This window comes from Oncorhynchus masou, chromosome 24 (genome assembly GCF_036934945.1).
Source record: "Oncorhynchus masou masou isolate Uvic2021 chromosome 24, UVic_Omas_1.1, whole genome shotgun sequence".
Classification (NCBI taxonomy): Eukaryota; Metazoa; Chordata; class Actinopteri; order Salmoniformes; family Salmonidae; genus Oncorhynchus; species Oncorhynchus masou.
This window is the reverse complement of record NC_088235.1, coordinates 41,467,041-41,493,095: the sequence shown is the minus strand read 5'-3', so window position 1 is coordinate 41,493,095 and position 26,055 is coordinate 41,467,041. Positions and strand designations below refer to the sequence as shown.

General features: G+C 41.5%; 1 protein-coding gene across 1 annotated transcript in view; it reads left to right on the top strand.

Moving 5' to 3' along the window:
• Window positions 1-256: 256 nt before the first annotated feature.
• The window catches only part of LOC135512191 (transmembrane protein 150A-like), an 89,762-nt gene continuing 63,963 nt past the window's right edge, over window positions 257-26,055 (top strand). The window contains exons 1-4 of the mRNA XM_064933926.1: window positions 257-516; window positions 815-1,080; window positions 22,940-22,987; window positions 25,028-25,114. Coding sequence (XP_064789998.1) covers window positions 920-1,080; window positions 22,940-22,987; window positions 25,028-25,114 — 296 coding nt within the window. The 5' untranslated portion in view covers window positions 257-516; window positions 815-919. The remainder of the gene's footprint in view (window positions 517-814; window positions 1,081-22,939; window positions 22,988-25,027; window positions 25,115-26,055) is intronic.

Sequence of the window (26,055 nt, the reverse complement as noted above, 5' to 3'; positions counted from 1 at the left end):
CTAATTACTTTCCCCAAGAGAGAAAATGCAGGCTGGAACGTCAACGCATTGGAGGCGCGAGAAAACCCAAAGTTGCACTTGATTTAGTTCACGTGACCGGAGTTCGTCCTTTATGGCCGTTGGATTTCCAGTCATTTTCTGCACATCTACTCCAACCGGCGCACATTGGTGAGTTAAATTGAATCCACTCAATCTCGCGTCTGTGGGAGGAGTCCAGCTCAACAGCTGGCTGGCTTTGATGCTTTTTGACCCTGCCACACCGCGATACACTGTCTATGCCCTTTGAAAAAAAACACACATTGTCCCATTCAAAGAAGAAAAACGGACAAGGAGGACTTACAACTACCCAAAGATTTGATGGACTATTGCAACTGCATCGTTGAATTAACTGAACTGAGTTTTTCGTGAGAAACACCGGAGATTTGCCTCGTTAAATGGTGACCATCATTGGATTGTCTTTTGACAGAGGTATTGCAGCAAGCTGAAGGCGCTCAGACGAGCAAGAAGAAACAAAAGGTGAGAGCGAAAAACTTGATTCTAATCCAAAAGGGAAAAGGTGATATACTGACAATGTATCTTATCTTTATTTCCTGTAAGAATTTGCTAGAGTTGATATCTAGGGAATTCAGCATCAAACCTCTAACTGAAGTTATGCAAATGTTGCCATTTTGCTGCGAAAGTGTCAAAAAGCTGATCATCTGGTGTGTTTACACTATAAACCAGGCGGCTAAAATAGCTAACTGATCTGACCTGATCATGATAGCCAATAGTGACAACACGATGTTGAGTATTTATCAATTTTTCCTCTTTCTAGACGGGACACGTCGCCGCTTTACTCTCTCCCTTTCCTCGCACCCAACTTGGGGCCCAAATCACGAACAAATCGGCTGAGATGCAGCTGCCAGTCACCTTGAGTTAAATGGTAGTTCATGAGAGTAGAGTGCAAGTTTGGCCAAGGACGAGGAGAAAGAAGAAGACCGATTCCCGAAGCGGAGGGACAGGACGGGGAGTGGACATGTCTTTTTGGGCGATACTACCTGTCAGTCTGCCTGCCTTGACCATCACTGGAATTTGGGTTGTGTGAGTGCCTCTGTTTTTGTTTTAATCTAGGCTTGAACCCAAAGGCAGGCAGGTGGTGATATTGAGCAGTTTCATTGTACTGCCAGCTATACACTCCTATCCCCGTGGACAGGTACTACATAAAACATTCGCATTTTAGCCTGAGGAGATAGATGGTGGATATAAAAATATATGCATACTTTCTTTCTGAAACACCATTTTCCCATCACCATTTAAGAGTGGCTAAATGCTAGTCCTGGATGTTGCGTATTGCGTTCAGATAATCAGGTTGCAGCAGTCTGTTGTTTACCCTTGGTCTGAACGCTGTACACAAAGTCAGGAATTAGCATTAGTCACCCTAGCATGGTGGTGTAAAATGGTGTTTCATAAAGAAAGTAGGCATATTTTCCAAAAAATGTCCAGCCTTTTTTCCCCAGAAAATCAACGCCTTTGCAGCCTGATTGAAGAATGTTTTATGTACGAACCGGTCCACAGGATACGAGTGTATCACAGGAGGCTGCTGAGAGGACGATGGCTCATAATAATGGCTGAATGGAGTCAATGGAATGGTATCAAACACATGAAACACATGTGTTTGATGAGTTAGATTAACATTCCATTTATTCTGTTCCAGCCATTACTGTGAGCCTGTCCTCCCCAAATAAGGAGAAGGAAAGATGGATAGGGAGGAAGGGGTGTTGGCTGCTGTGTTGCTGCCAGTTTCCTCTCACCTATTTCTAGGCTTGGGCGGTATACCGTATGCTGGGATATTTGGACATAGCCATTGGATGGTTTTTCAATACTCTCAATACCGTTGAAACTATTTTTGAAACAAATGTTTTTCAATTCATTTTAGTATTTGTAGCTACTTTTTAAGTAAATATCTGCAGTCAACTTGTGCAATACCTTAGTAGATAAAGCAGATTATGTTCTTCACTTCACCAGTCACTTTATTTAGCATTAATGAACTTCCATGCTGACCACACCTCTCGTGAGCGAGTGTTGCAAAATAAATTTTAACATGCATGTTATTTAATCATTTCACCCACACTGCTCGCGCGTGTCAATGAACGGCTGTGTAGCTAGGCGCTAAAATAGAACTTGGTTCTATTTGTGACGCTCGACTCCCTGCAAGTCCTGCCTCTCCCATCTCCTCATTGGTTTTTAGGAGCATATACCCACATGAGTGATTGAAAGATGATCCACACTCTAGTCCAGTCGGTTGTGGTAATGCACCTTAAAGTTGGTTGCAAACCGCCATATAAAGTCCAAAGAAGAAGAAGCCTGAAGGAGGAGAGATTCCTAGAATTGAACTCTGTTGACTGTTTGATCTGTAGATTAATTGTCAGAGGATCTTGTGCGTTTCAGGTAAAATAATAACCCAATGTTTATATCCCAGGACAAATTAGCTCGCAACAGCAAGTTAGCGAGATAAATTGCCATACATTTTTAATGCTTTTCGACCTGTCCCCAAATTAATATAATTGGTTCAGAGTTTGTTTTGATATTTCAACCTGCGTGTCCTTATCGCGTCTGATGTGGGGGGACAAAATCAACTTGCGCGAATGCGGACGCACGCGAGCCTGCGATCTGGTCAGCATGTTACCATAGTTCACCAGAACAGTTGAGCCAGCCACCTATTTGTTTGTAAATAGCACAACGGGAGAAAGGGGGAGCAGGTGAGTCCAGCTGTGTATTGAGAGGGATCATGTTTTATATTGAAAGTCAAGTGCTTTTTATTTATTTCAGTAGAGTGATCAGGGACGTGCAACTATAGTTATCCTTCACAGAAAATAAATTGGTGCAACACATTCAGCAGAAAATAGCTTAATTTTCATCAGATGACAACAGAAGTGTAAATAAGAGTAAATAAGCTTACAATAAGGAAGCAAGGTATTTTTTGCACGACCATCATATTTATACTGTTTATCATAGAAAAAATATAGCCAGCTATATTTCCTAATGTTTTGCTTAAAGTTAATCTAGCATTTTAGCAAGAAAAGTAGGCTGGCTACAAAGAGAAAATCAAAGTACCGGAGAAAAGTATCTACCCATCAGTCAGAGCGCTGTCTGCTGATAGAATGCCCGTTTGGGAATTCTCATCATAGTGGAGAAGTCCAACTGAAGCACAAAATTAGTCTGATGCTGAGCAGAAATACAATAAGAAGCATTTTAGATCTGCGTTTATGAAACGCAATAAGTTATTTCTTTCTGTTTTATCTGTTTTCATGTGTGGGAAAACGCAGAATTCTGCATGAACACGACCTGTAAATTTAACTTGCTAGTTATCTAAGTAAGTGGCTGAATAAATACGTTGACGGGGGATCATATTGTGTTAGCTTTCTGTCATGTTTGAGAAGTCAAGCTCTTTGGATTAGTTATATGTACAGCTGCCACTGCTATCTTGATTTCCTTGCGTTTCTTTCTTTTCATCTGTTCTCGGTTCATTTTCTCCTTCCCCCTCTTCTGCGAGCTGGCCTGTTGCCCTTGCGACTCCTGACTCCACACAGCTACAGCGTGTACACATGCTGCTCCAGAGCCAGTAATGTTGGTCCTGTAGACAAACATGCATCCAAAACTTTGTTCATTTGCACAAAGTCTCTCCTTCACATTTGCTTGTAAATGTCCAAACTCACCAGAAATGACATTCGGTAGTTCCTACCTACAGTACCTTCGGGAAGTATTCAGACCCCTAGACTTTTTCAACATTTTGTTACGTTACAGGCTTATTTTAAAATGGATGAACTTTTTTTCCTTCATCAATCTACACACAATACCCCATAATAACAAAACAAAAACTTTTTACTTTTTGTATTGCAAATGTGTAAAATTGAACAAAAAAAATACCTTATTAAATTTTGTCCCTCATCTATCTACACACAATACCCCATAATGACAAAGCAAAAACAGGTTTTTAGAAATGTTAGCAAATTTATTAAAAATATAAAACAGATACCTTGACTTGAAATTGACCTCGGATGCATCCTGTTTCCATTGATCATCCTTGAGATGTTTCTACAACTTGATTGGAGTCCACCTGTGGTAAATTCAATTGATTGAACATGATTTGGAAAGGCACACACCTGTCTATACAGTATAAGGTCCCACAGTTGACAGTGCATGGCGCCCCCTTGTATACTAAGCCGGTAATACCGTAAATCCCGGGATGAGAGAAGGACCATATGAACATCTGGATACCGCCCAACCCTACCTATTTCCTTCTTGTCCAGTGGGCCTCACAAGGCTGCCCTGTCTTCCAGAGCAGTCAATGGTCCCTCTCCCTGGGCAGCGGAATTGAAAAGGCACGCTTTGTTACGTAAAGGCCCTCCTCCCACTGCCGTGGCTGGGTGGAAGTAGGGTAAATACTGGGCTGCCGGGGTAGTCAGAGTGCTTATTCAGGGCTTTCACATGGGAACACGCAAACACACACACACACACGGTAAGCCCTTCTCAGCCCTGCACCATGAAAGAGCTACTCAGAGCTAGACGATGACTTGACTTTATGGTCCACCCATAGCTAGCCAGCTTCTTACATGGATTCTTCCATTGACCTTTCAGTTCACTAATGTTTAAAAATTGTTTTATTGAAGAGCGGTGTCTATTCAGTACAGTGTCCTTTTTTCCATGCTCTTCAACATGCTGAAAACAGGTGTTCGAAAATGCTAATATTATATTGACAATTTACATGTAGCCTAGAGATACCCTGAGGTAAGTTAATGTGTACTGATAGTCAGACATTCAACTCTTCTCTGTTTTGTTTCAGTGAATGAAATCTTAGATGTTGATTTGATTACAGAACAACAAATGATAGCTGCACTCTCTCTGACATTTCATCTCCGTTTCATTTGTCATGAGACATTTCTGCAGTAAGACCTTTTTGGATTCAACAGTCTCTCTACATTTCTGTTCAGTTTATAGTTGTCCATACTTTGATATTATTGTCCAAAAATTGTTACCAAAATCCACATGTGACTTGGACTAGAGTACTAGCTTATGCATGTGCCCAAAACCTAAGCTGCAGTCTCAGATGACATTGTGTTATTTTATAGTGTTCCAGAATGTACAGATTCTAGAAGTTTCCATAGGAAAACATGGCTTTCCCTTCAGCTGCCTCCCAGTCAGGCAATTATAGCCAAACCACACACATACACACCACCACAACCCAGTCCATGGATGTAAGCACATCTATTATTATCATGCCACCATATACAGCCCATATAGCTAGTATCAAGGCAAAGAAAGAGCACTTTATTTCGAGAAATTATCTATAACCAAACCACACTTGGTGTTATTTTAACTTCAAGAACTCCATGAGTTCACAAAAACGGGTTTGAGGAAAAGGGAAAATAAGGTTGAAAACAGTTAGCCAGCCCAGCTCAGTGAGGCGTGACTGTTCAGGTTGAGTGAATGTGGTGATTGTGTTTCTGCAGGAGAAGTCTCTTGCTCTTTTTTTTTTCGAATTCTGTCCTCTCCATGTTTTTGAAACCCTGATAGGCCCATGCAGGGTGAGGACACTTTCAATAATCTATTACTACCTGTGTCTTGTGTCATTCACACTTACCTGTCCTATTTTCACTTTGTGTGTGTGTGTGGCAGCATACACAAGCTGATTTGTATTTTTGGAGCAGTTACTTGGTGTTTTGAGGCTCGTAGACTAGCTAGTCTCTCTTTTTCTCTCTCTCCCTCTCCTTTTAACCCTCTCTCTCACTTTAATATCTGTCTGTCTTGTCTGTCTTGCCTCATCGTGATCAAGACAAAGGAAATGATTGTGGACTACAGGAAAAGGAGGACAGAGCACACCCCCATTCTCATCGACGGGGCTGTAGTGAAGCAGGTTGAGAGCTTCAAGTTCCTTGGTGTCCTTATCATCAACAAACTATCGTGGTCTAAACACACTAAGACAGTCGTGGAGAGGGCATTCCCCCTCAGGAGACTGAAAAGATTGACTATGTACTGGTACCCCCTGCATATAGCCTCGCTATTGTCATTTTACTGCTGCTGTTTAATCATTTTTATTTTCTATTTTCTACTTAACCTGTCTAGGACTGGCGGAACCCCTCGCCAACACCCAATGAAATTGCAGGGCACCAAATACAAATCAACAGAAATCTCATAAATCAAATTTCTCAAACACAAGTACTAGGCACAATTTTAAAGATAAAATTCTCGTTAATCTAGCCACAGTGTCTGATTTAAAAAAAAATGCTTTACAGCGAAAGCTCCACAAACGATTGTTAAGTCACCACCAACTCACAGAAAAACCCAGCCATTTTTCCAACCAAAGAGAGGAGTCACAAAAATCACAAATAGAGATAAAATGAATCACTAACCTTTGATCTTCATCAGATGACACTCATAGGACTTCATGTTACACAATACATGTAGGTTTTGTTCATATTTATGTCCCAAAATCTTATTTTACATTGGTGTGTTATGTTAAGTAGTTCCAAAACATGCAGTGATATTGCAGAGAGCCACATGAATTTACAGAAATACTCATTATAAATGTTGATGAAAATACACGTTATACATGGAATTATAGATAAACTTCTCCTTAATGCAACCGCTGTGCCAGGTTTCAAAAAAACTTTACGGATAAAGCATAATCTGAGTACGGCGCTCAGAGCCCAAAACAGCCAAAATAAATATCTGCCATGTTGCGAAGTCAACATTAGTCATAAATAGCGTTATAAATATTAACTTACCTTTGATGATCTTCATCAGAATGCACTCCCAGGAAGCCCAGTTCCACAATAAATGTTTGATTTGTTCGATAATGTCCATTTATGTCCAAATAGCTTCTTTTGTTAGGGCGTTTGGTAAACAAATCCAAAAGCGCGTTCAGGCCCAGTCGGACGAAAAGTTCAAAAAGTTATATTACAGGTCAAAGAAACTTGTCAAACTAATTATAGAATCAATCTTTAGGATGTTTTTATCATAAATTTTCAATAATGTTCCAACTGGAGAATTCTGCCTGTAGAAAAGCAATGGAATGAGAGATACTGCTCATGTGAAAGCGCGTGACTGAGAACGAGGATGCTGCCAGACCCCTTAGTCAAACAGCTCTCATCCGGCCCCCCTTCACAGAAGAAGCCTGAAACCACATTCTAAATATGGTTGTCATCTAGTGGAAGCTGTAGAAAGTGCAAAATTACCCATATCCCACTGTGAATTCGATAGGGGCTGAGTTCAAAAACTACAAACCTCAGATTTCCCACTTCCTGTTTGGATTTTTTTCTCAGGTTTTTGCCTGCCATATGAGTTATGTTTAGGCTCACAGACAACATTCAAACAGTTTTAGAAACGTCAGTGTTTTCTATCCAATACTAACAATAATATGCATATATTAGCATCTGGGACTGAGTAGGATGGAGTTTACTCTGGGCACGCTATTCATCCAAAAGTGAAAATGCTGCCCCCTATCCCAAAGAAATTCGTGCCCAGAGTAAACTGCGTCCTACTCAGTCCCAGATGCTTGGCCTACCAAATACACAGTGTCTATGGGGTCAAGTTGCACTTCCTAAGGCTTCCACTAGGTCAACCGTCTTTAGAAACTTGTTTCAGCCTTCTGCTATAAAGGAGGGGGGAATGGGAGCTGAATGAGTCAGGTGTCTGGCAGAGTGTCTCAGGCTCGTGATGCGCGGTCCAGACAGTTAGCTCTCGTTCCAGTGCTTTTCAGACAATGGAAGTTATTGAAGTTTTATGTTAAAAACATCCTAAAGATTGATTCCATACATCGTTTGACATGTTTCTACGACCTGTAACGGAAATTTAAGTTTTTGTCTGGGTGTAGTGCTCGCGCCTCATGAAAATGGATTACTGGGCTGAACACACTAACAACAAGTGGCTATTTGGACATAAATTATGGACTTTATGGAACAAATCAGTCATTTGCTGTCGAACTGGGATTCCTGGGGGTACATTCTGATGAAGATCTTTGGCTGGATTGGGCTCTGAGCGCCGTACTCCGATTATGCTTTTTCCGTAAAGTTTTTTTGAAATCTGACAGCGGTTGCATTAAGAAGAAGTCTCTTTAATTCTGTGAATAACACTTGTATCTTTTATCAATGTTTATTATGAGCATTTCTGGTATTTGATGTGGCTATCTGCAAAATCACCAGATGTTTTGGAATCAAAACATTACTGCATGTAACGCGCCAATGTATATGAGATTTTTGGATATAAATATGCACATTATCGAACAAAACATACATATATTGTGTAACATGATGTCCTATGAGTGTCATCTGATGAAGATCATCAAAGGTTAGTGATTAATTCTATCTACATTTCTGCTTTTTGTGACTCCTATCTTTGGCTGGAAAAATGGCTGTGTTTTTGACTTGGCTCTGACCTAACATAATCATATGTTGTGCTTTCGCTGTAAAGCCTTTTTGAAATCGGACACAATGGGTAGATTAACAAGAAGTTTCTTTCATTTGCTGTATAGGACTTGTTTATGTGTGAAAGTTACATATTTCTAAAAAATATTTTTTAATTTCGCTCGCTGCCTTTTAAGCGGAATGAAAGGTTAAACCACTCGAGTGTTGCTTTAGCAGTATGCTTAAGAGTTATTGCCCTGCAAGAAGGTGAACCTCCATCCCAGTCTCAAAACTCTGGAAGACTGAAACAGGTTTTTCTCAAGATTTTTCCTGAATTTAGAGGCATGCATTATTCCTTCAATTCTGACCAGTTTCCCAGTCCCTGCCGATGAAAACATCCGCACAGCATGATGCTGCCACCACCATACTTCACTGTGGGATGGTGTTCTTTGGGTGAGGTGTTGGATTTGCTCCAGACATAGCATTTTAGTTTCATCTGACCAGAGTACCTTCTTCCATATATTTGGGGAGTCTCCCACATGCCTTTTGGCAAACACCAAACGTATTTGAGCAATAGCTTTTTTCTGGTCACTCTCTGTAAAGCCCAGCTCGTTGGAGTGTACGGCTTAAAGTGGCCCTATGGACAGATACTCCAATCTCAGCTGTGGAGTTTAGTAGCTCCTTCAGGTTTATCTTTGGTCTCTTTGTTACCTCTGATGAATGCCCTCCTTGCCTGGTCCATGAGTTTTGGTGGGCGGCCCTCTCTTGGCAAGTTTGTTGTGGTGCTCTGTTGGATGTTCAAAGTTTCTGATATTTTTTTATAACCCAACCCTGATCTGTACTTCTCCACAACTTTGTCCCTGACCTGTTTGGTGAGCTCCTTGGTCTTCATGGCGCGCTTGCTTGGTGATGTTGCAGACTCTAGGGCCTTTCAGAACAGGTGTGTGTATACAGTGGGGCAAAAAAGTATTTAGTCAGCCACCAATTGTGCAAGTTCTTCCACTTAAAAAGATGAGAGCCCTGTAATTGTTATCATAGGTACACTTCAACTATGACACAACATGAGGAAAAAAATCCAGAAAATCACATTGTAGGAGTTTATTTGCAAATTATGGTGGAAAATAAGTATTTGGTCACCTACAAACAAGCAAGATTTCTGGCTCTCTCAGACCTGTAACTTCTTTAAGAAGAAGAAGTCTCCCTCCACTCGCTACCTGTATTAATGGCACCTGTTTGAACTTGTTATCAGTATAAAAGACACCTGTCCACAACCTCAAACAGTCACACTCCAAACTCCACTATGGCCAAGACCAATAAGCTGTCAAAGGACACCAGAAACAAAATTGTAGACCTGCACCTGGCTGGGAAGACTGAATCTGCAATAGGTAAGCAGCTTGGTTTGAAGAAATCAACTGTGGGAGCAATTATTAGGAAATGGAAGACATACAAGACCACTAATAATCTCCCTCGATCTGGGGCTCCACACAACATCTCACCCCTCAAAATGATCGCAAGAACGGTGAGCAAAAATCCCAGAACCACACGGGGGGACCTAGTGAATGACCTGCAGAGAGCTGGGACCAAAGTAACAAAGCCTACCATCAGTAACACACTACGCCGCCAGGGACTCAAATCCTGCAGTGCCAGACGTGTCCCCCTGCTTAAGCCAGTACATGACCAGGCCCGTCTGAAGTTTGCTAGAGAGCATTTGGATGATCCAGAAGAAGATTGGGAGAATGTCATATGGTCAGATGAAACCAAATATAACTTTTTTGGTAAAAACTCATTGTGTTTGGAGGACAAAGAATGCTGAGTTGCTTCCACCATACCTACTGTGAAGCATGGGGGTGGAAACATCATGCTTTGGTGCTGTTTTTCTGCAAAAGGACCAGGACGACTGATCCGTGTAAAGGAAAGAATGAATGGGGCCATGAATCGTGAGATTTTGAGTGAAAACCTCCTTCCATCAGCAAGGGCATTGAAGATGAAACGTGTCTGTGTCTTTCAGCATGACAATGATCCCAAACACATCACCCGGGCAACGAAGGAGTGGCTTCGTAAGAAGCATTTCAAGGTCCTGGAGTGGCCTAGCAAGTCTCCAGATCTCAACCCCATAGAAAAGCTTTGGAGGGAGTTGAAAGTCCGTGTTGCCCAGCAATAGCCCCAAAACATCACTGCTCTAGAGGAGATCTGCATGGAGGAATGGGCCAAAATACCAGCAACAGTGTGTGAAAACCTTGTGAAGACTTACAGAAAACGTTTGACCTCTGTCATTGCCAACAAAGGGTATATAACAAAGTATTGAGAAACTTTTGTTATTGACCAAATACTTATTTTCCAACCATAATTTGTAAATAAATTCATAAAAAGTCCTACAATGTGATTTTCTGGATTTTGTTTCTCATTCTGTCTGTCATAGTTGAAGTGTACCTATGATGAAAATTACAGGCCTCTCATCTTTTTAAGTGGGAGAACTTGCACAATTGGTGGCTGACTAAATACTTTTTTGCCCCACTGTATATATATTTTTTGTATATATAATTTACATTTTAGCCCCTTTCTCCCCAATTTCATAATTGTATGCAATTAGTAGTAGTTAGTGTCTTGTCTCATCGCTGCAACTCCTGTACGGACTCGGGAGAGGCGAAGGTTGAGAGCCATGCGTCCCCCGAAACACAACCCAACCAAGCCGCACTGCTTCTTGACACAATGCACATCCATCCCGGAAGCCAGCCACGCCAATGTGTAGGAGGAAACACCGAACACCTAGTGACCTGGTCAGCGTGCACTGCGCCCGTCCCGCCACAGGAGTCGCTATTGCGCGATGAGACAAGGATATCCCTGCCAGGCCAAACCCTCCCTAACCCGGACAACTCTGGGCCAATTGTGTGTCGCCCCATGAGCCTCCCGGTCGCGGCCGGCTGCGACAGAGCCTGGGCTCGAACCCAGAATCTCTGGTGGCACAGCAGTGCCTTAGACCACTGCACCACCTGGGAGGCCTCATCCATATATTTATGTATATATTCTTATTCCATCCTTTTACTTAGATTTGTGTTTAGTAGGTAGTGTCATGTTGGAATGAAGAGATTCGGGAGGCAGGCGCAGGAATGCGTAATAGTTTTTTTTTATTAAGCCCCAAATTAAGGCATGCCGCATAAAGGCACGGGATGAAGACCAAACAAACACGTAACAAAAACACAGGGTTGAAACCCAGATGAGTGAGGAGTACCTCGAATAAATAACACTAGCGCACAATGATTTTCACACGGAGACCCGTAATCATCTGCGCAATCCACAAGGACACGAAAGCCCAAAACACACAGCACAGGTACTCACATGCACCAACGGACATTAGTTGACAACCCAATGGAAACCAAAGGACACACTTATACAAGTACTAATCAGTGGGAATAGGGGACAGGTGTGCATAATGAAAGCAGGTAGGTGTTGTGGAATTGTTTGATTATGGTTAGATATTACTGAACTGTCAACTAGAAGCACAAGCATTTTGCTACACTCGCAATAACATCTGCTAACCATGTGTATGTGATAGAGGTCAACCGATTTATGATTTTTCAACGCCGATACCGATTTATTGGAGGACCAAAAAAAAGCCGATACCGATTAATCAGCCAACTTTTTTTAATTTATTTGAAATAATGACAATTACAACAATACTGAATGAACACTTAATATAATACATCAATAAAATCAAATAAATAAACATGTTCAATTTGGTTTAAATATTGCAAAAAACAAAGTGTTGGAGAAGAACGTAAAAGTGCAATATGTGCTAACGTTTCAGTTCCTTGCTCAGAACTTGAGAACATATGAAAGCTGGTGGTTCCTTTTAACATGAGTCTTAAATATTCCCAGGTAAGAAGTTTTAGGTTGTAGTTATTATCTGCAAGGGGAACTACCACTCCAAGTCTCAGAGCGAGTGACGTTTGAAACGCTATTAGCGCGCACCCCGCTAACTAGCCAGCCATTTCACATTGGTTACACCAGCCTAATCTCGGGAGTTGATAGGCTTGAAGTCATAAACAGCTGCTGGCAAATGCACAAAAGTGCTGTTTGAATGAATGCTTACGAGCCTGCTGGTGCCTACCATCGCTCATTCAGACTGCTCTATCAAATCATAGACTTAGTTATAATAACATAATACCACACAGAAATACGAGCCTTAGGTCATTTAATATGGCCGAATCCGGAAACTATCATCTCAAACAAGACGTTTATTCTTTCAGTGAAATACGGAACCTTTACGTATTTTATCTAACGGGTGGCATCCATCAGTCTAAATATTCCTGTTACATTGCACAACCTTCAATGTTATGTCATAATTACATAAAATTCTGGCAAATTAGGCGGCCCAAACTGTTGCATGACTCTGCGTGCAATGAACGCAAGAGAAGTGACACAATTTCACCTGGTTAATATTGCCTGCTAACCTGGATTTCTTTTAGCTAAATATGCAGGTTTAAAATATATATACTTCTGTGTATTGATTTTAGGTACACATTGGAGCAACGATACGCACCGCATCGATTATATGCAACGCAGGACACGCTAGATAAACTAGTAATATCATCAACCATGTAGAGTTAACTAGTGATTATGATTGATTGATTTGTTTTTTACAAGATAACTTTAATACTAGCTAGCAACTTACCTTGGCTTACTGCACTCCTCGTGGAGTGCAATGAGAGGCAGGTGGTTAGAGCGTTGGACTTGTTAACTGTAAGGTTGCAAGATTGATTCCCCCGAGCTGACAAGGTAAAAATCTTTCATTCTGCCCCTGAACGAGGCAGTTAACCCACCGTTCCTAGGCCGTCATTGAAAATAAGAATGTGTCCTTAACGGACTTGCCTAGTTAAATAAAGATTAAATAAAGGTGTAAGAAAAGAAAAAATTGGCCAAATCTTTGTCCAAAAATACAGATTTCCGATTGTTATGAAAACTTGAAATCGGCCCTAATTAATCGGCCATTCCGATTAATCGGTTGACCTGTAGTATGTGATCAATAAAATTTGATTTATGAAGAGAAATTATAGCTAAAACGTATCGGTGATCATCGGCCATTGGACAAAAACATTACATAACAAATCGCAAATTCAAAAATGAGTGGTTTGGAAGGAATGAGTGGCTAACTGCAAGCATTGCAAAGCAATCATTATTTTGCTTCCCCTGCCTGCTATTTGGTGGAGAGTGTGTGTGGTCCAAGTCTGGGTTTAAGAATGAAAAAAACTCCAAACTTAAAAAGATGAACATTAACACGCAACACCAAGGGACAGAAGAGGTTGAATACATTGGCCATGCTGTCAATCCAGCATGACTTCTTCTGTGTTCAAGACAACTGGGAACTCGGGGGGGAAAAAACAAGCTCCGACTGTGAAAGTATGTTTTGAACGGTCATCCAACTCGGAATTCCAAGTCGGGAACTCGGGCCAATTTCTAGAGCTATGACATTCCGACCTGAAGGTCAATGATGTCATTATTTGACCTTGTTTTTTTTTCAAGTTCTAGGATATATATACTGTAGCTAAGAAATTATTACTTAGTGTACAGTATGTTGTGTAGTAAGCTGTTAGTAGCCCATGGGCCTCACTGAGAATTTGGTCCCTCATCCCCCTCAGAGCTTAGCCTACTGTTCTGACTTGGTGGTGCACATGTAGCCTATAGCCTGTTTTTAGAGAAATGTCATTATCGAATATTGTAAGAGCTTTCATTTTCTGCTTATATGCCCCTTTTTTAAACTACATGACTACTACATGTGGACACCTGCTCGTCGAACATCTCATTCCAAAATCATGGGTATTAATATGATGTTGGTCCCCCCTTTGCTGCTATAACAGCCTCCACTCTTTTGGGAAGGCTTCCCACTAGATCAGTAGCTCCCGAAGTTTTTATAGTCCCGTACCCCTTCAAACATTCAACCTCAAGCTGCGTCCCCCTCTAGCACCAGGGTCAGCGCATGTAATTTTTTGACATCATTGTAAGCCTGCCACACACACACTATACGATACACTCATTCTTATGTTTAATTAATGTGAGTTTTTGTCACAACCCGGATCGGGGGAAATCACAAATTGCTCTTATAGGACCAGGGCACAAATAATAATAATCCAGAAATCTGGCAGTGGCTTCTGATGAAATTATATTTTCACAGAACCGCTTGTTGCAATTTCGATGAGGCTCTCTTGTTCAGATATCTCTAAGTGGACTGGAGGCAGGGCATGAAAGGGATAACGAATCCAGTTGTTTGTGCCATCTGTTTTGGGAAAGTAACTGCGTAATTGATCCCCAAATTCACTCCGGTGCTTCGTTATATTACATTTGACACGGTCTGTAAGCTTGAGTTCATTTGCACACAAAAAACCATACAATGATGAAAATACCTGTGCATGGTCCTTGTTAATGCAGACAGAGAAGAGCTCCAACTTCTTGATCATAGCCTCAATTTATCCCACACATTGAATATAGTTGCGGAGAGTCCCTGTAATCCTAGATTCAGATCATTCAGGCGAGAAATAACATCACCCAGATATGGGAGGAACTTGGGAGAAACTCGTAATCATGCAAGCGGTCATACAAGTGCAAATTATAGTCAGTAAAGACCATGGCGTCGGGAGCAACTGCTTACATGTGCGTTACCACTCCACTATGTCTCCCTGTCATTGCTTTTGCGCCATCAGCACAGATACCAACACATCTTGACCAAAAGTCCATTTGATGTCACAAAGCTGTCCAGTACTTTAAAAATATCCTCTCCTGTTGTCCTGTTTTCCAGTGGTTTGCAGAAGAGGACGTCTTATTTAATTGACTCCCCCTATAAACGTAACTGACATACCAGGAGCTGGGCCTGGCCGCCACATCTGTTGACTCATCCAGCTGTAACGCATAGAATTCGCATAGAGACTACAATTAGTGTATCAAATTGAGTTCAGGCACATGCCCATTCATCAGATGGACACACTTCCTCTCCCAGACCCCCACATGTATGTGTGTTTGAACACACACACACACACACTTCACTCCCTTTCTGTGGTAACCCAAATGGGAACCTTTCCCCAATAGAATATTTCCCCCACGGAACCACACCTGTTGGTATTCTCACAAACAGTCGCAACATTGTTTCAATAATATAAAGAACTTTTCTCGCAGCTCTGGTATTTAAAGCTTTTTTGATGCTTTGCTCACAATTCATTCTATTGCAGCACAGTGACCAAACTATATACTGTATGTGAGGCTCTTGATCATATCTTTGATCACAACACTGGTGAGGAGGAGGAGAGTCCTTGTTAAACTTTGACACAAAGTAATCTGTGATAAATAGCACAATATGTTTCATCTGAGTATTTGTAATAGTCAAAATAATCCATACATTATGCTTTTTTGTTCCTCAACTGAGTTGTATGATCTCCGGTCAATGAGGCTCACAGGCCATAAATAGCAAATAGAAGTGCAAAACGTTTAATGTTCACAAGAACTTAAGTTGCTAAAAAGATCTAACACAACATTAGGCGATAATATATGTATTATTATGAATTTATAATCATCTATAATGGGGTGGTAATTTTGGACCGGGAACACAATGAATTAATATGAAATGAACGCAACAGGAGGGTTTACAGTAAAGAACAAGAGCCTAATTGTCAACCCAAAATGTATGGCAATCACTGAATTCTGTTGCTCAGCAAAATATCTTGAATCAATCGTTTCTGCATGGACATGTTAGATGAAACAATTTTTTTATATACCATCTGTTGTCTATTGCACCTATAAATAATGCACTGTGGATGACTTTATAAGATTATGATAATATTTTCTAATCCGTGAGGGTCACGATCTTTATAATGAATGTCGGACAAAGGCGCAGCATCATATGTAGAGTTCCACATGTTTATTCAGATGAAACTCACAAAAAGCAATAAACAGCAAACGAAACATGCAACAAATGGTGTGCTCACAGGCAACTAACCAAAAACACAAGATTCCACAACAAACAGGTGGGAAAAGGCTGCCTAAATATGATCCCCAATCAGAGACAACGATAGACAGCTGCCTCCGATTGGGAACCATACCAAGCCAACCTAGAAATAAACTAGAATGCCCACCCTAGTCACACCCCGACCTAACCAAAATGGAGAATAAAGGATCTCTAAGGTCAAGGCGTGACTGAGCCACATTTGTTTTTTTTGGGGGGTGGGACCAAATCATGGGCAGATGCCATCAACTGAACAAGTTAGTGGCACCAGTACCACCGGGAACATGTTAGTCTGGAGCCCTGAGTGAAGTAGTCCAAGTTGTAGAACCTTTCATTTATTTAGCATTATATAAACTAATCTTTATAGACGGTATTGTAAAAATCCACACCGGTATGTGGATCCTTAAACTCTGTTTATTCAGTTTTACATACATAATAAGACAACACAATATAAATATGATAAGCTTAACTATAAACAAATATTTAAAGAGTAAGTATAAAGATACTGTACTTTAGACAAGTTAAACACACTGGGCAGAAGGGTACTGAGGTTAAAGGGCACTGGGGTTAAAGGGCAATCTGTAGTCAATACAGGAACAGAGCAGTCACCTCACCATTGTTCCTGTTAACAGCCGAGGGATAGGGGTGGAGAAATGCAACCACTCACACATTCAGACGGTCATGGCCACAGACTGACCATCCACCGGTTCAATTGCAGTGTTTACAAACGAGGCGGAAAATGAGCTCACATTTAAGGCTCTGACAGGGCAATAGGAATAAGGCATCCACAAGTAACATTCAATAAAAATCGATGGGAACATCACCAAATCAAATACAATTTTATTTGTCACATACACATGGTTAGCAGATGTTAATGCGAGTGTAGCGAAATGCTTGTGCTTCTAGTTCTGACAATGCAGTAATAACCAACAAGTAATCTAACTGACAATTCCAAAACTACTGTTTTATACACACAAGTGTAAGGGGATAAAGAATATGTACATAAAGATATATGAATGAGTGATGGTACAGAGCGGCATAGGCAAGATACAGTAGATGGTATCGAGTACAGTATATACATATGAGATGATTATGTAAACAAAGTGGCATAGTGACACATGTATTACATAAAGATGCAGTAGATGATATAGAGTACAGTATATATGTATACATATGAGATGAATAATGTAGGGTATGTAAACATATTAGGTAGCATTGTTTAAAGTGGCTAGTGATATATTTTACATTTCCCATCAATTCCCATTATTAAAGTGGCTGGAGTTGAGTCAGTGTGTTGGCAGCAGCCACTCAATGTTAGTGGTGGCTGTTTAACAGTCTGATGGCCTTGAGATGGAAGCTGTTTTTCAGTCTCTCGGTCGCAGCTTTGATGCACCTGTACTAACCTCGCCTTCTGGATGATAGCGGGGTGAACAGGCAGTGGCTCGGGTGGTTGTTGTCCTTGATGATCTTTATGGCCTTCCTGTAACATCGGGTGGTGTAGGTGTCCTGGAGGGCAGGTAGTTTGCCCCCGGTGATGCGTTGTGCAGACCTCACTACCCTCTGGAGAGCCTTACGGTTGTGGGCGGAGCAGTTGCCGTACCAGGCGGTGATACAGCCCGCCTGGTACAATCTCATTGACCTCTGAAATAAACACTACAAATAGATGCTCCTCCAACCAGTAAATCACAGCGGTGTCAAATACAGATGAATATTGTTTTTAATAGGAATTCCATCAGAGGGGGGACTGTTCAACGTAGGACCAGAATGGAGCCCAAGCATCATAAAACTGTTTGGAGTTCCCACGTGTATAGAATAAATGTTTTTCTAATTTCAGAGACCACACTACATCTCCCACCCAATATTTATAATATGGGGGAACTGCCATCTTCCAGTTTTGGAGTATTAGCCATTTAGCTAAAAGAGTTGTAAAAGCAACAATTTCTGACTGAATTCTTGACAGGGTGTGGCTTATGGGCAGTACTGAAAATGGCTGTAAGGGGAGATTGACCTATAACAGTGTCATATACAGTGCATTCGGAAAGTATTCAGACCCCTTTTTCTCCATTTTGTTACGTTACAGCCTTATTCTAAAATTGATTTAAAAATGTGTCCTCATCAATCTACACACAATACCCCGTAATGACAAAGAATCTTTTTTTTCATGTTTGCAAGTTTATAAAAAAAAGAATGACCAGAAATACCTTATTTTCAAAAGTATTCAGACCCTTTGCTATGAGACTTGAAATTGAGCTCAGGTGTATCCTGTTTCCATTGATCAACCCTGAGATGTTTCTACAACTTGGAGTCCCCCTGTGGTAAATTCAATTGATTGAACATGATTTGGAAAGGCACACACCTTTCCCACAGTTGACCGTGCATGTCAGAGCAAAACCCAAGCCATGAGGTTGAAGGAATTGTCCGTAGAGCTCCAAGACAGGATTATGTCGAGGCACAGATCTGGGGAAGGGTACCAAAAAATGTCTGCAGCATTGAATGTCCCCACAGTGGCCTCCATCACCACCAAGACTCTTCCTAATGCTGGCTGCCCAGCCAAACTGAGCAATCGTGATAGAAGGACCTTGGTTGAGGAGGTGACCAAGAACCTGATGGTCACTCTGACAGAGCTCCAGAGTTCCTCTGGAGATGGGAGAACCTTCCAGAAGGGCAACCATCTCTGCAGCACTCCACCAATCAGGCCTTTATGGTAGAGTGGCCAGACGGAAGCCATTCTTCAGTTAAAGGCACATGACAGCCCGCTTGGAGTTTGCCAAAAGGCACCTAAAGGACTCTCAGATCATGAAAAACAAGATTCTTTGGTCCGACGAAACCAAGATTGAAATCTTTGGCCTGAATGTCAAGTGTCACGTCTGGAGGAAACCTGGCACCATCCCTACTGTGAAGAATGGTGGTGGCAGCATCATGCTGTGGGGATGTTTTTCAATGGAAAGGACTGGGAGACTAGTCAGGATCGAGGGAAAGATGAAAGGAGCAAAAACATTCTTTCTGAGTGTCTTTTCAATTCACCATCACATACTTTTATTGAGGGGCTATGACAGTCAATTACAAATGAGTCTGACATAATGTATCATATCTCACCACCACTAATGAGATGGGTGTGATTTAATGCATATCTTGTCGAAACTTCTCAAAGTCAGGGGCGTGGTCGACAGTGCGCACCTCATCTCTGCTGTCACATCCAACCTGGATCGATATTTCTTTTTAATCCCAGTCGGAGCTAATTTTTTCTGATTTCCCAGTTGTCTTGAACGCACGAAGTCGGAAGTCGGAGATTTCCCAGTTCTGTTTTGGTAGTTGTTTTGAACGCTGCATTAATGCTCAGAGGGAGACAGCAGGATATTCCCTTTGAGTCAGGGATCAAAACTCCACCGTAGTGAACCCTGAATACATTCGGTCACATGACAGCTCGAACAGCTGTTTAATTTCACTTACCAGCATGTAAAGTCCAGGATCACAGTCAAATGGATTGGGAAGTAGGTCCCAAAGTTCTTTTCCAAGTGTTTGAGGTAAGCAGTCATCACTCGTGTGGGACTCCTACTGATGCTGTTTTCTGTTAGTAACATTCACAGCTGAGGGAAGGGGGCATGGTTTGCTTTTGAAAGACTCCAATAAGAATGACTTCCTCTGAATCCACTGTTTTGGTCACTCATCTATAGAATGTTTTTGTATTTCCCCTGCATGCTTGTGTTTAGTTTCCCAAATATGTCTGTTACATAGGCAAGGAGACACATTTTCTCTTCATTACAAAAAAAGTCAACCAAGTCTTTTTACATCCGTTGTAAATGACAACAGTTCTACTTTCAATGCGGAAAAAGCTTTCCAACACTCCCCCCTCGAAACCACCAAGCCTCGGTATGAAATAGAACACTGTTTTGCGCTAGAGCCCATATCTCCACTTACTTTTGCGAACAGGCTTGCGCGCAGTGGATGTAGTTTACGCTTCGAACACACCGATAGCGTCATTGCATTTTGGTATACCGGAATTACATTAATTTCCAATGAAACCCTGTGTTTGCCTCGCAGCATTGCGTTTCAGAGGCAGTTGCAGTGCGCTTGGTGTGGTGCATACGTTGGATTTATCGGTCTGTATGCGTAGACGGCTTGACAGAAATTGTGAATGTGGAACTTTTGTTGCATACTATTTTCCGCGAAATCACTGTCGATGTGTACAATGGAAGTTACCTGCTGCAGTATATCAGAGTTCTGCGCTCGGCTCTTTTGCTGCTAGTTGCTCTCATTATATCATACAATGCATCTGTATGGCAGAGGGAGACACATTCATAACTAAAGTGCAGAGGCCTGCGCGCCATCCTGCTATAGCACATGAGGGAACACAAGCATACCTAGATTACAAACAATAGACAATCGAGCTAGGGGGTACAATATCACATTACAATTACACAAGGACCTTAAGGGACATGCATATACTTACAATTCTAACAGCTTTTTTTGTTAGTAGAGCATTTAACCATCTTAAAATACAGTTCAATTTCTTTTTGTAGGGTACGAAAATGTGGTTTTCTGTTTGTAAATTTACGTTTGTGTATATGAAATTTGGCCAAAAGAATAATGAAATTAATTACATAAAAATGATTTCGCTTATTTCTATTGTATGTAAAGAATCCAAACAGTACATCACTCCACAATAGTGTAAAATCTTCATAAATGTGTTCAATTACAAACCTACTGATGTCTTGCCACAGTTTTCTTACATGCATACAATGCCAAAAAAGATGCACAACTGTTTCTGGGTGGTCATTACAAAAGGAGCAATTTGAGTTGATGTTTCCCTTAAACAACTTCATATAGTGGTTGGCAGGATAATATTTATGAATCATTTTAAAGGAAACTTCCTCAATTTTGTTAACAAGTAGGTATGTGTGTGGTAACATCCAAACTTTTTTCCAACAGATATTATCAATAAATCCATTCCAATAAGGCATGACATAAGGTATAGATACAACATCCTGCTGAAACAAGGATCGTATCGCTCTGTTGTTGAATGGACCAAAAGAGAAACAAATCTTTCCTACTGATGAGTCAACAGGGTCAAGAGAAGCTAGGCTCTGAGGGTCAGGTCTTGACATTGTGTCATTTCATGCTTGGGAATCGTGAGACAGAAAAATACGTCATTGTGAATAGCATCCGCTGACATATATAGCGAACAAAAGTCAATGCATGGGCATCTCGGCCCTCACAGCTAACGTCAATTTGGCGAGCATAATCTGGGGAGTTTGAGTTGTTTAGTCAATTTCCTCTTGATTGCTAGCAATAGTATGAATTATTTGTTTAACAATGTTATCTGACAAAGGTATTGATGTGAGTTTCTGTACCTCTGCACTCCACACATAGTTTTCACCATATCAATTGAGACCGGTAAGTCTCTGCAATAGTGTGTGGTTTCATAGCGTAGCAGGCATAGCCATTCACCTTGGGAATGATTGAAGTGTAATGGGTGCTACCTGTGTTTTGCCGAATGGGTGCAAGAGGGAAGTTCCTAATGGTGCTGAAACCCCCTATTCTCAACCACCGAGAATGGGCGCATATCAGTCTATAAACCAAAGACTGTAAAAAAAATATGAACACAGCCTACCTATCGCTCTTGTAATTTATTTGGCCCGGTCAGAATCAGCTGCCAAGGGCTGCTTAAATGCAGCGGGGCGATGACATCACTGGGGTGATGTCCACCGAGAATGGGCGCATATCAGTCTATAAACCAAAGACTGTAAAAAAAATATGAACACAGCCTACCTATCGCTCTTGTAATTTATTTGGCCCGGTCAGAATCAGCTGCCAAGGGCTGCTTAAATGCAGCGGGGCGATGACATCACTGGGGTGATGTCCACGTAAATTTGTCAGCATATTTGAGGCGTTGGCAATTGCATAGGCTTTTCTCGTTGAGTGTGGCGACATACTGTTAACGTTTTATCCACAACTCTCTGTCTGTCGCCGTTGTAATCGACTGGGAAGCTAAAACATTCCCAAACTGGATATTTAAACAATGATGGAAGATCCTCAAATTCTGGTTGATCGACCCCACCACTTGCATAACTAGTTCCCGGCTGCGCCTCACAAAAGGACAGTTTGAAATGCGCCAATTAAGATTTTAATTTTGATTGCAACGTGCACATAGGCTCTAGTTGTTTTAACGGAATAGCCGTCAGCTCAGATTTACTCAAGAGGTATGCAGCCGGCAATGCAGCATAGGCATAGCCTAAAGGTCTAGTGTTTTTTTATTTTGTATTTTTTATGTATTCATTTATGTTCACAGTGTGGACCGAACTGAGGTACCCATACCTACATGTGTGATTACACCCCTACAAAATCACATTGCATATTTGAATATGAATGAGTGGGTATTAACAAGTGCAATGCTTCAAATAATCAAATGTTCAAGTTCCAGTTGTGTGGTCCAGATTTAAGACCATGGTTAGTTGATGAGTTGAGTCAGGTGTGTTGCATTCTGCCTGATGTGTTTAACCCTAACCATGTGCCCTTTACCTGATCCATGTTCTCTATCTGATGTATAGGCTAACTCTTTTCTTCGTCACAGGTACGCAATGGCCTTGTACAACCAGCATGTCTGCCCTGTGGATAACTGGTACGTAGCTAAATCATACCCTATTCATCTTAAAGTGTAACTGACAGCCTTTGTTTCATATCTGCAAAGTAGTTCAGACAGACAATCATAATATCGGTCAAAAATATAATGATGTTATAAAACCAACATTATAGGTTTTAAAAATGGGTTATATTTGACTCAACATTCCATGACATACAGTAAGGAATTGTTGGCAGAATTGACGGATGCAGTTCAATGCATTATTATTATAATTCAACAATACATTTCTTGGTAGTCCAAAAAGATTGCTATCAGGTTGTAAATCAGTTTCAATGACTCAATATATTTTGGACAAAAACTGATTAATGTAACTAAGGCTGGGAATGTCAATACAATCAAACTACAAGGGGCAATAATCACAAGTCAGTCGTAACGTGGCTAATCGGCTAGCATATCTATTTATATTGCAAGCTAAAAACACAGAGCCTAACGTTAGCTATATAGCTAGCTAGAAGGATGTCATCGGAGGAGTGGGTGAGTGGCTGACTTTTTCCCTCATCGTTTTTCGGTGGCTACACAGCTAAAGATGTCATTTGGTGTGCCAGAGCTCAGAATAACTGGTGAATTTAAGAACTCGTAACACCCGCTGAATGTGACCGGTGTCAGTAAACATAGGCAAAAAAAGAAATTCATAGTAAAAGTTCCCAAATGTAAGAGGACTCCTGTGGTATTTACATATTTGCAGCAATCCATTTCTAATGTTCTAAGTTTGCGCTGTTGCAACTGCCTGTAAACACACAGTCAAGTTCAAAGTGAATGATGACAAGCCCTTGTGGCAAATGGCTTGTTTGCATAAAGGCCTACTGTAGCTCTGATTGGCTATGTTAACCAGCTAAAGTTATAACCAGTTATTAAACTGGAACTGACAGCATTTTAGCAACAGTTAACCCGCTGTTCCCTGGGCGCCAGAGACGTGGCTGCCGATTTAAGACAGCCCTCCGCATGCACCTCTCTGAATCAGAGGGGTTGGGTTAAATGCAGAACACACATTTAAGTTGAACGCATTCAGTCGTACAACTGACTAGGTATCCCCCTTTCCCCTTAAAATTGAAATCCTTGAATGGGCCGCCTAAGCATTTTTTTCCCCCGGGCTGCCTATGTAAAAAAAACAGATATAGATATTATTTAATTTTAGAAACACATTTTTGGGCTGGAAAAACACTTTCAGTGTAAACTCAAATGATTAAAACCAGATATAAAGTATGCAGAAAAGATCATGGAGCTACAGGATATGTTTTTTATAATATGCCCCTTGCCCCTACACCACCTAAGCCCCTTTTTGATCCAGGGCAAACCCTGTTTAGGCTAGTTAATGTTTAGGCTACAAATAGAAACTCTATAGCACTCACGGCCATTGTCCCTATAATGTGACACCACACCTGTTTCTGGGGCTAGTAGGTGCAGACACTGACCTACAGCATACAGTATGTCTTAAGGGAATGCTAGAAAAACATGAATGACAAGTTTATTGAGAGCAGGTGGAATAACACTCCAAGTACCAGTGTATTGTCTCACTCTGTGGTGGTAGAACCAATAATATACAACATTGATGCTAATATTTACCTCAGGTCAAACACACCAGTATAATGTTGCTGGTCTTGTGAGAATTCAAACTGTACCACACAGAGGGAGGTGCATTCCTCTGTGTGTGTGGGTTTATATGGCGTGGGAGTAGCTGTGGTTCACCAGACTATTTCTGGGTGACGTGAGAACCACACGTGTGTAACGTGTGTGTGATGATGTGTGTGCACCATGACATACTGTCCTTAGTGATGATGTTAAACTGTCTTTGACCCACTCCCAAAGTCTTCCACCATACTGGGTGTGTGTGGGGTTGTCAAAACTGTCTTCCATGTAACGTCACTTCCAGACTAGTATTTCCATAACAGGACTATTGCAATAGAGAAACATAGTCTGCTATTACACACTAGACTGATCCACAGTGTTACAATTACAAGGTCTGACATGATTTTTACTCATCAAAACATTCCCCCTCCTGTGTGTATTTTATTTGTCTAGGCTGTATAACCAGTCATGTGAGGAGGAGCTTTATCTACAGAGTGGACCAACTTTGTGCTGTACTCTGGACAATGTTCCTCTCATCAGGTTAGTCTAATCACTCACTTACTCACTCGCCATGTTGTGCTGCTGCCTCCATGTTGTGCTGCTGCCTCCATGTTGTGCTGCTGCCTCCATGTTGTGCTGCTGCCTCCATGTTGTGCTGCCTCCATGCTGTGCTGCCTCCATGCTGTGCTGCCGCCATGCTGTGCTGCCGCCATGCTGTGCTGCCGCCATGCTGTGCTGCCGCCATGCTGTGCTGCCGCCATGCTGTGTTGCCGCCATGCTGTGTTGCCGCCATGCTGTGCTGCCGCCATGCTGTGCTGCCGCCATGCTGTGCTGCCGCCATGCTGTGCTGCCTCCATGTTGTGCTGCCTCCATGTTGTGCTGCCTCCATGCTGTGCTGCCTCCATGCTGTGCTGCCTCCATGTTGTGTTGTCTTAGGTCTCTCTTTATGTAGTGTTGTCTCTCTTGTCATGATGTGGGTTTTGTGGCAGGTCATTGTAAGTAAGAATTTGTTCTTAACTGACTTGCCTAGTTAAATAAAAAAATATGAAATAAATCGCTCAGTGAATTTAGAAAAAGTAAAACAAGTGCTCATATCAAATGGCACCCTATTCCCTATATATTTATTTTAATTTAATCTTTATTTAACTAGGCAAGTCCCTAACCTGGACAATTGTGCGCTGACTCCCGATCACTGCTGGTTGTGAGCCCGGGATTGAACCAGGGTCTGTAGTGAAGCCTCTAGAGCTGAGATGCATTGCCTCAGACCTCTGCGCCACTTGGGGGCCCCCAAATAATGCACCACCTTTGGTCAAATGTAGTGCACTAAATAGTAAATAGGTTGCCGTTTGGGATGGTCACAGCACACAAACTCTAAGCTCTATTTGTCTCCATTCAGACAGACTGACCATGCACACAGGAAAATACTCCCCTTCTATCTCTACTACATCATTCTCTTGAACACCCTTGTTGCCACAAGAAAG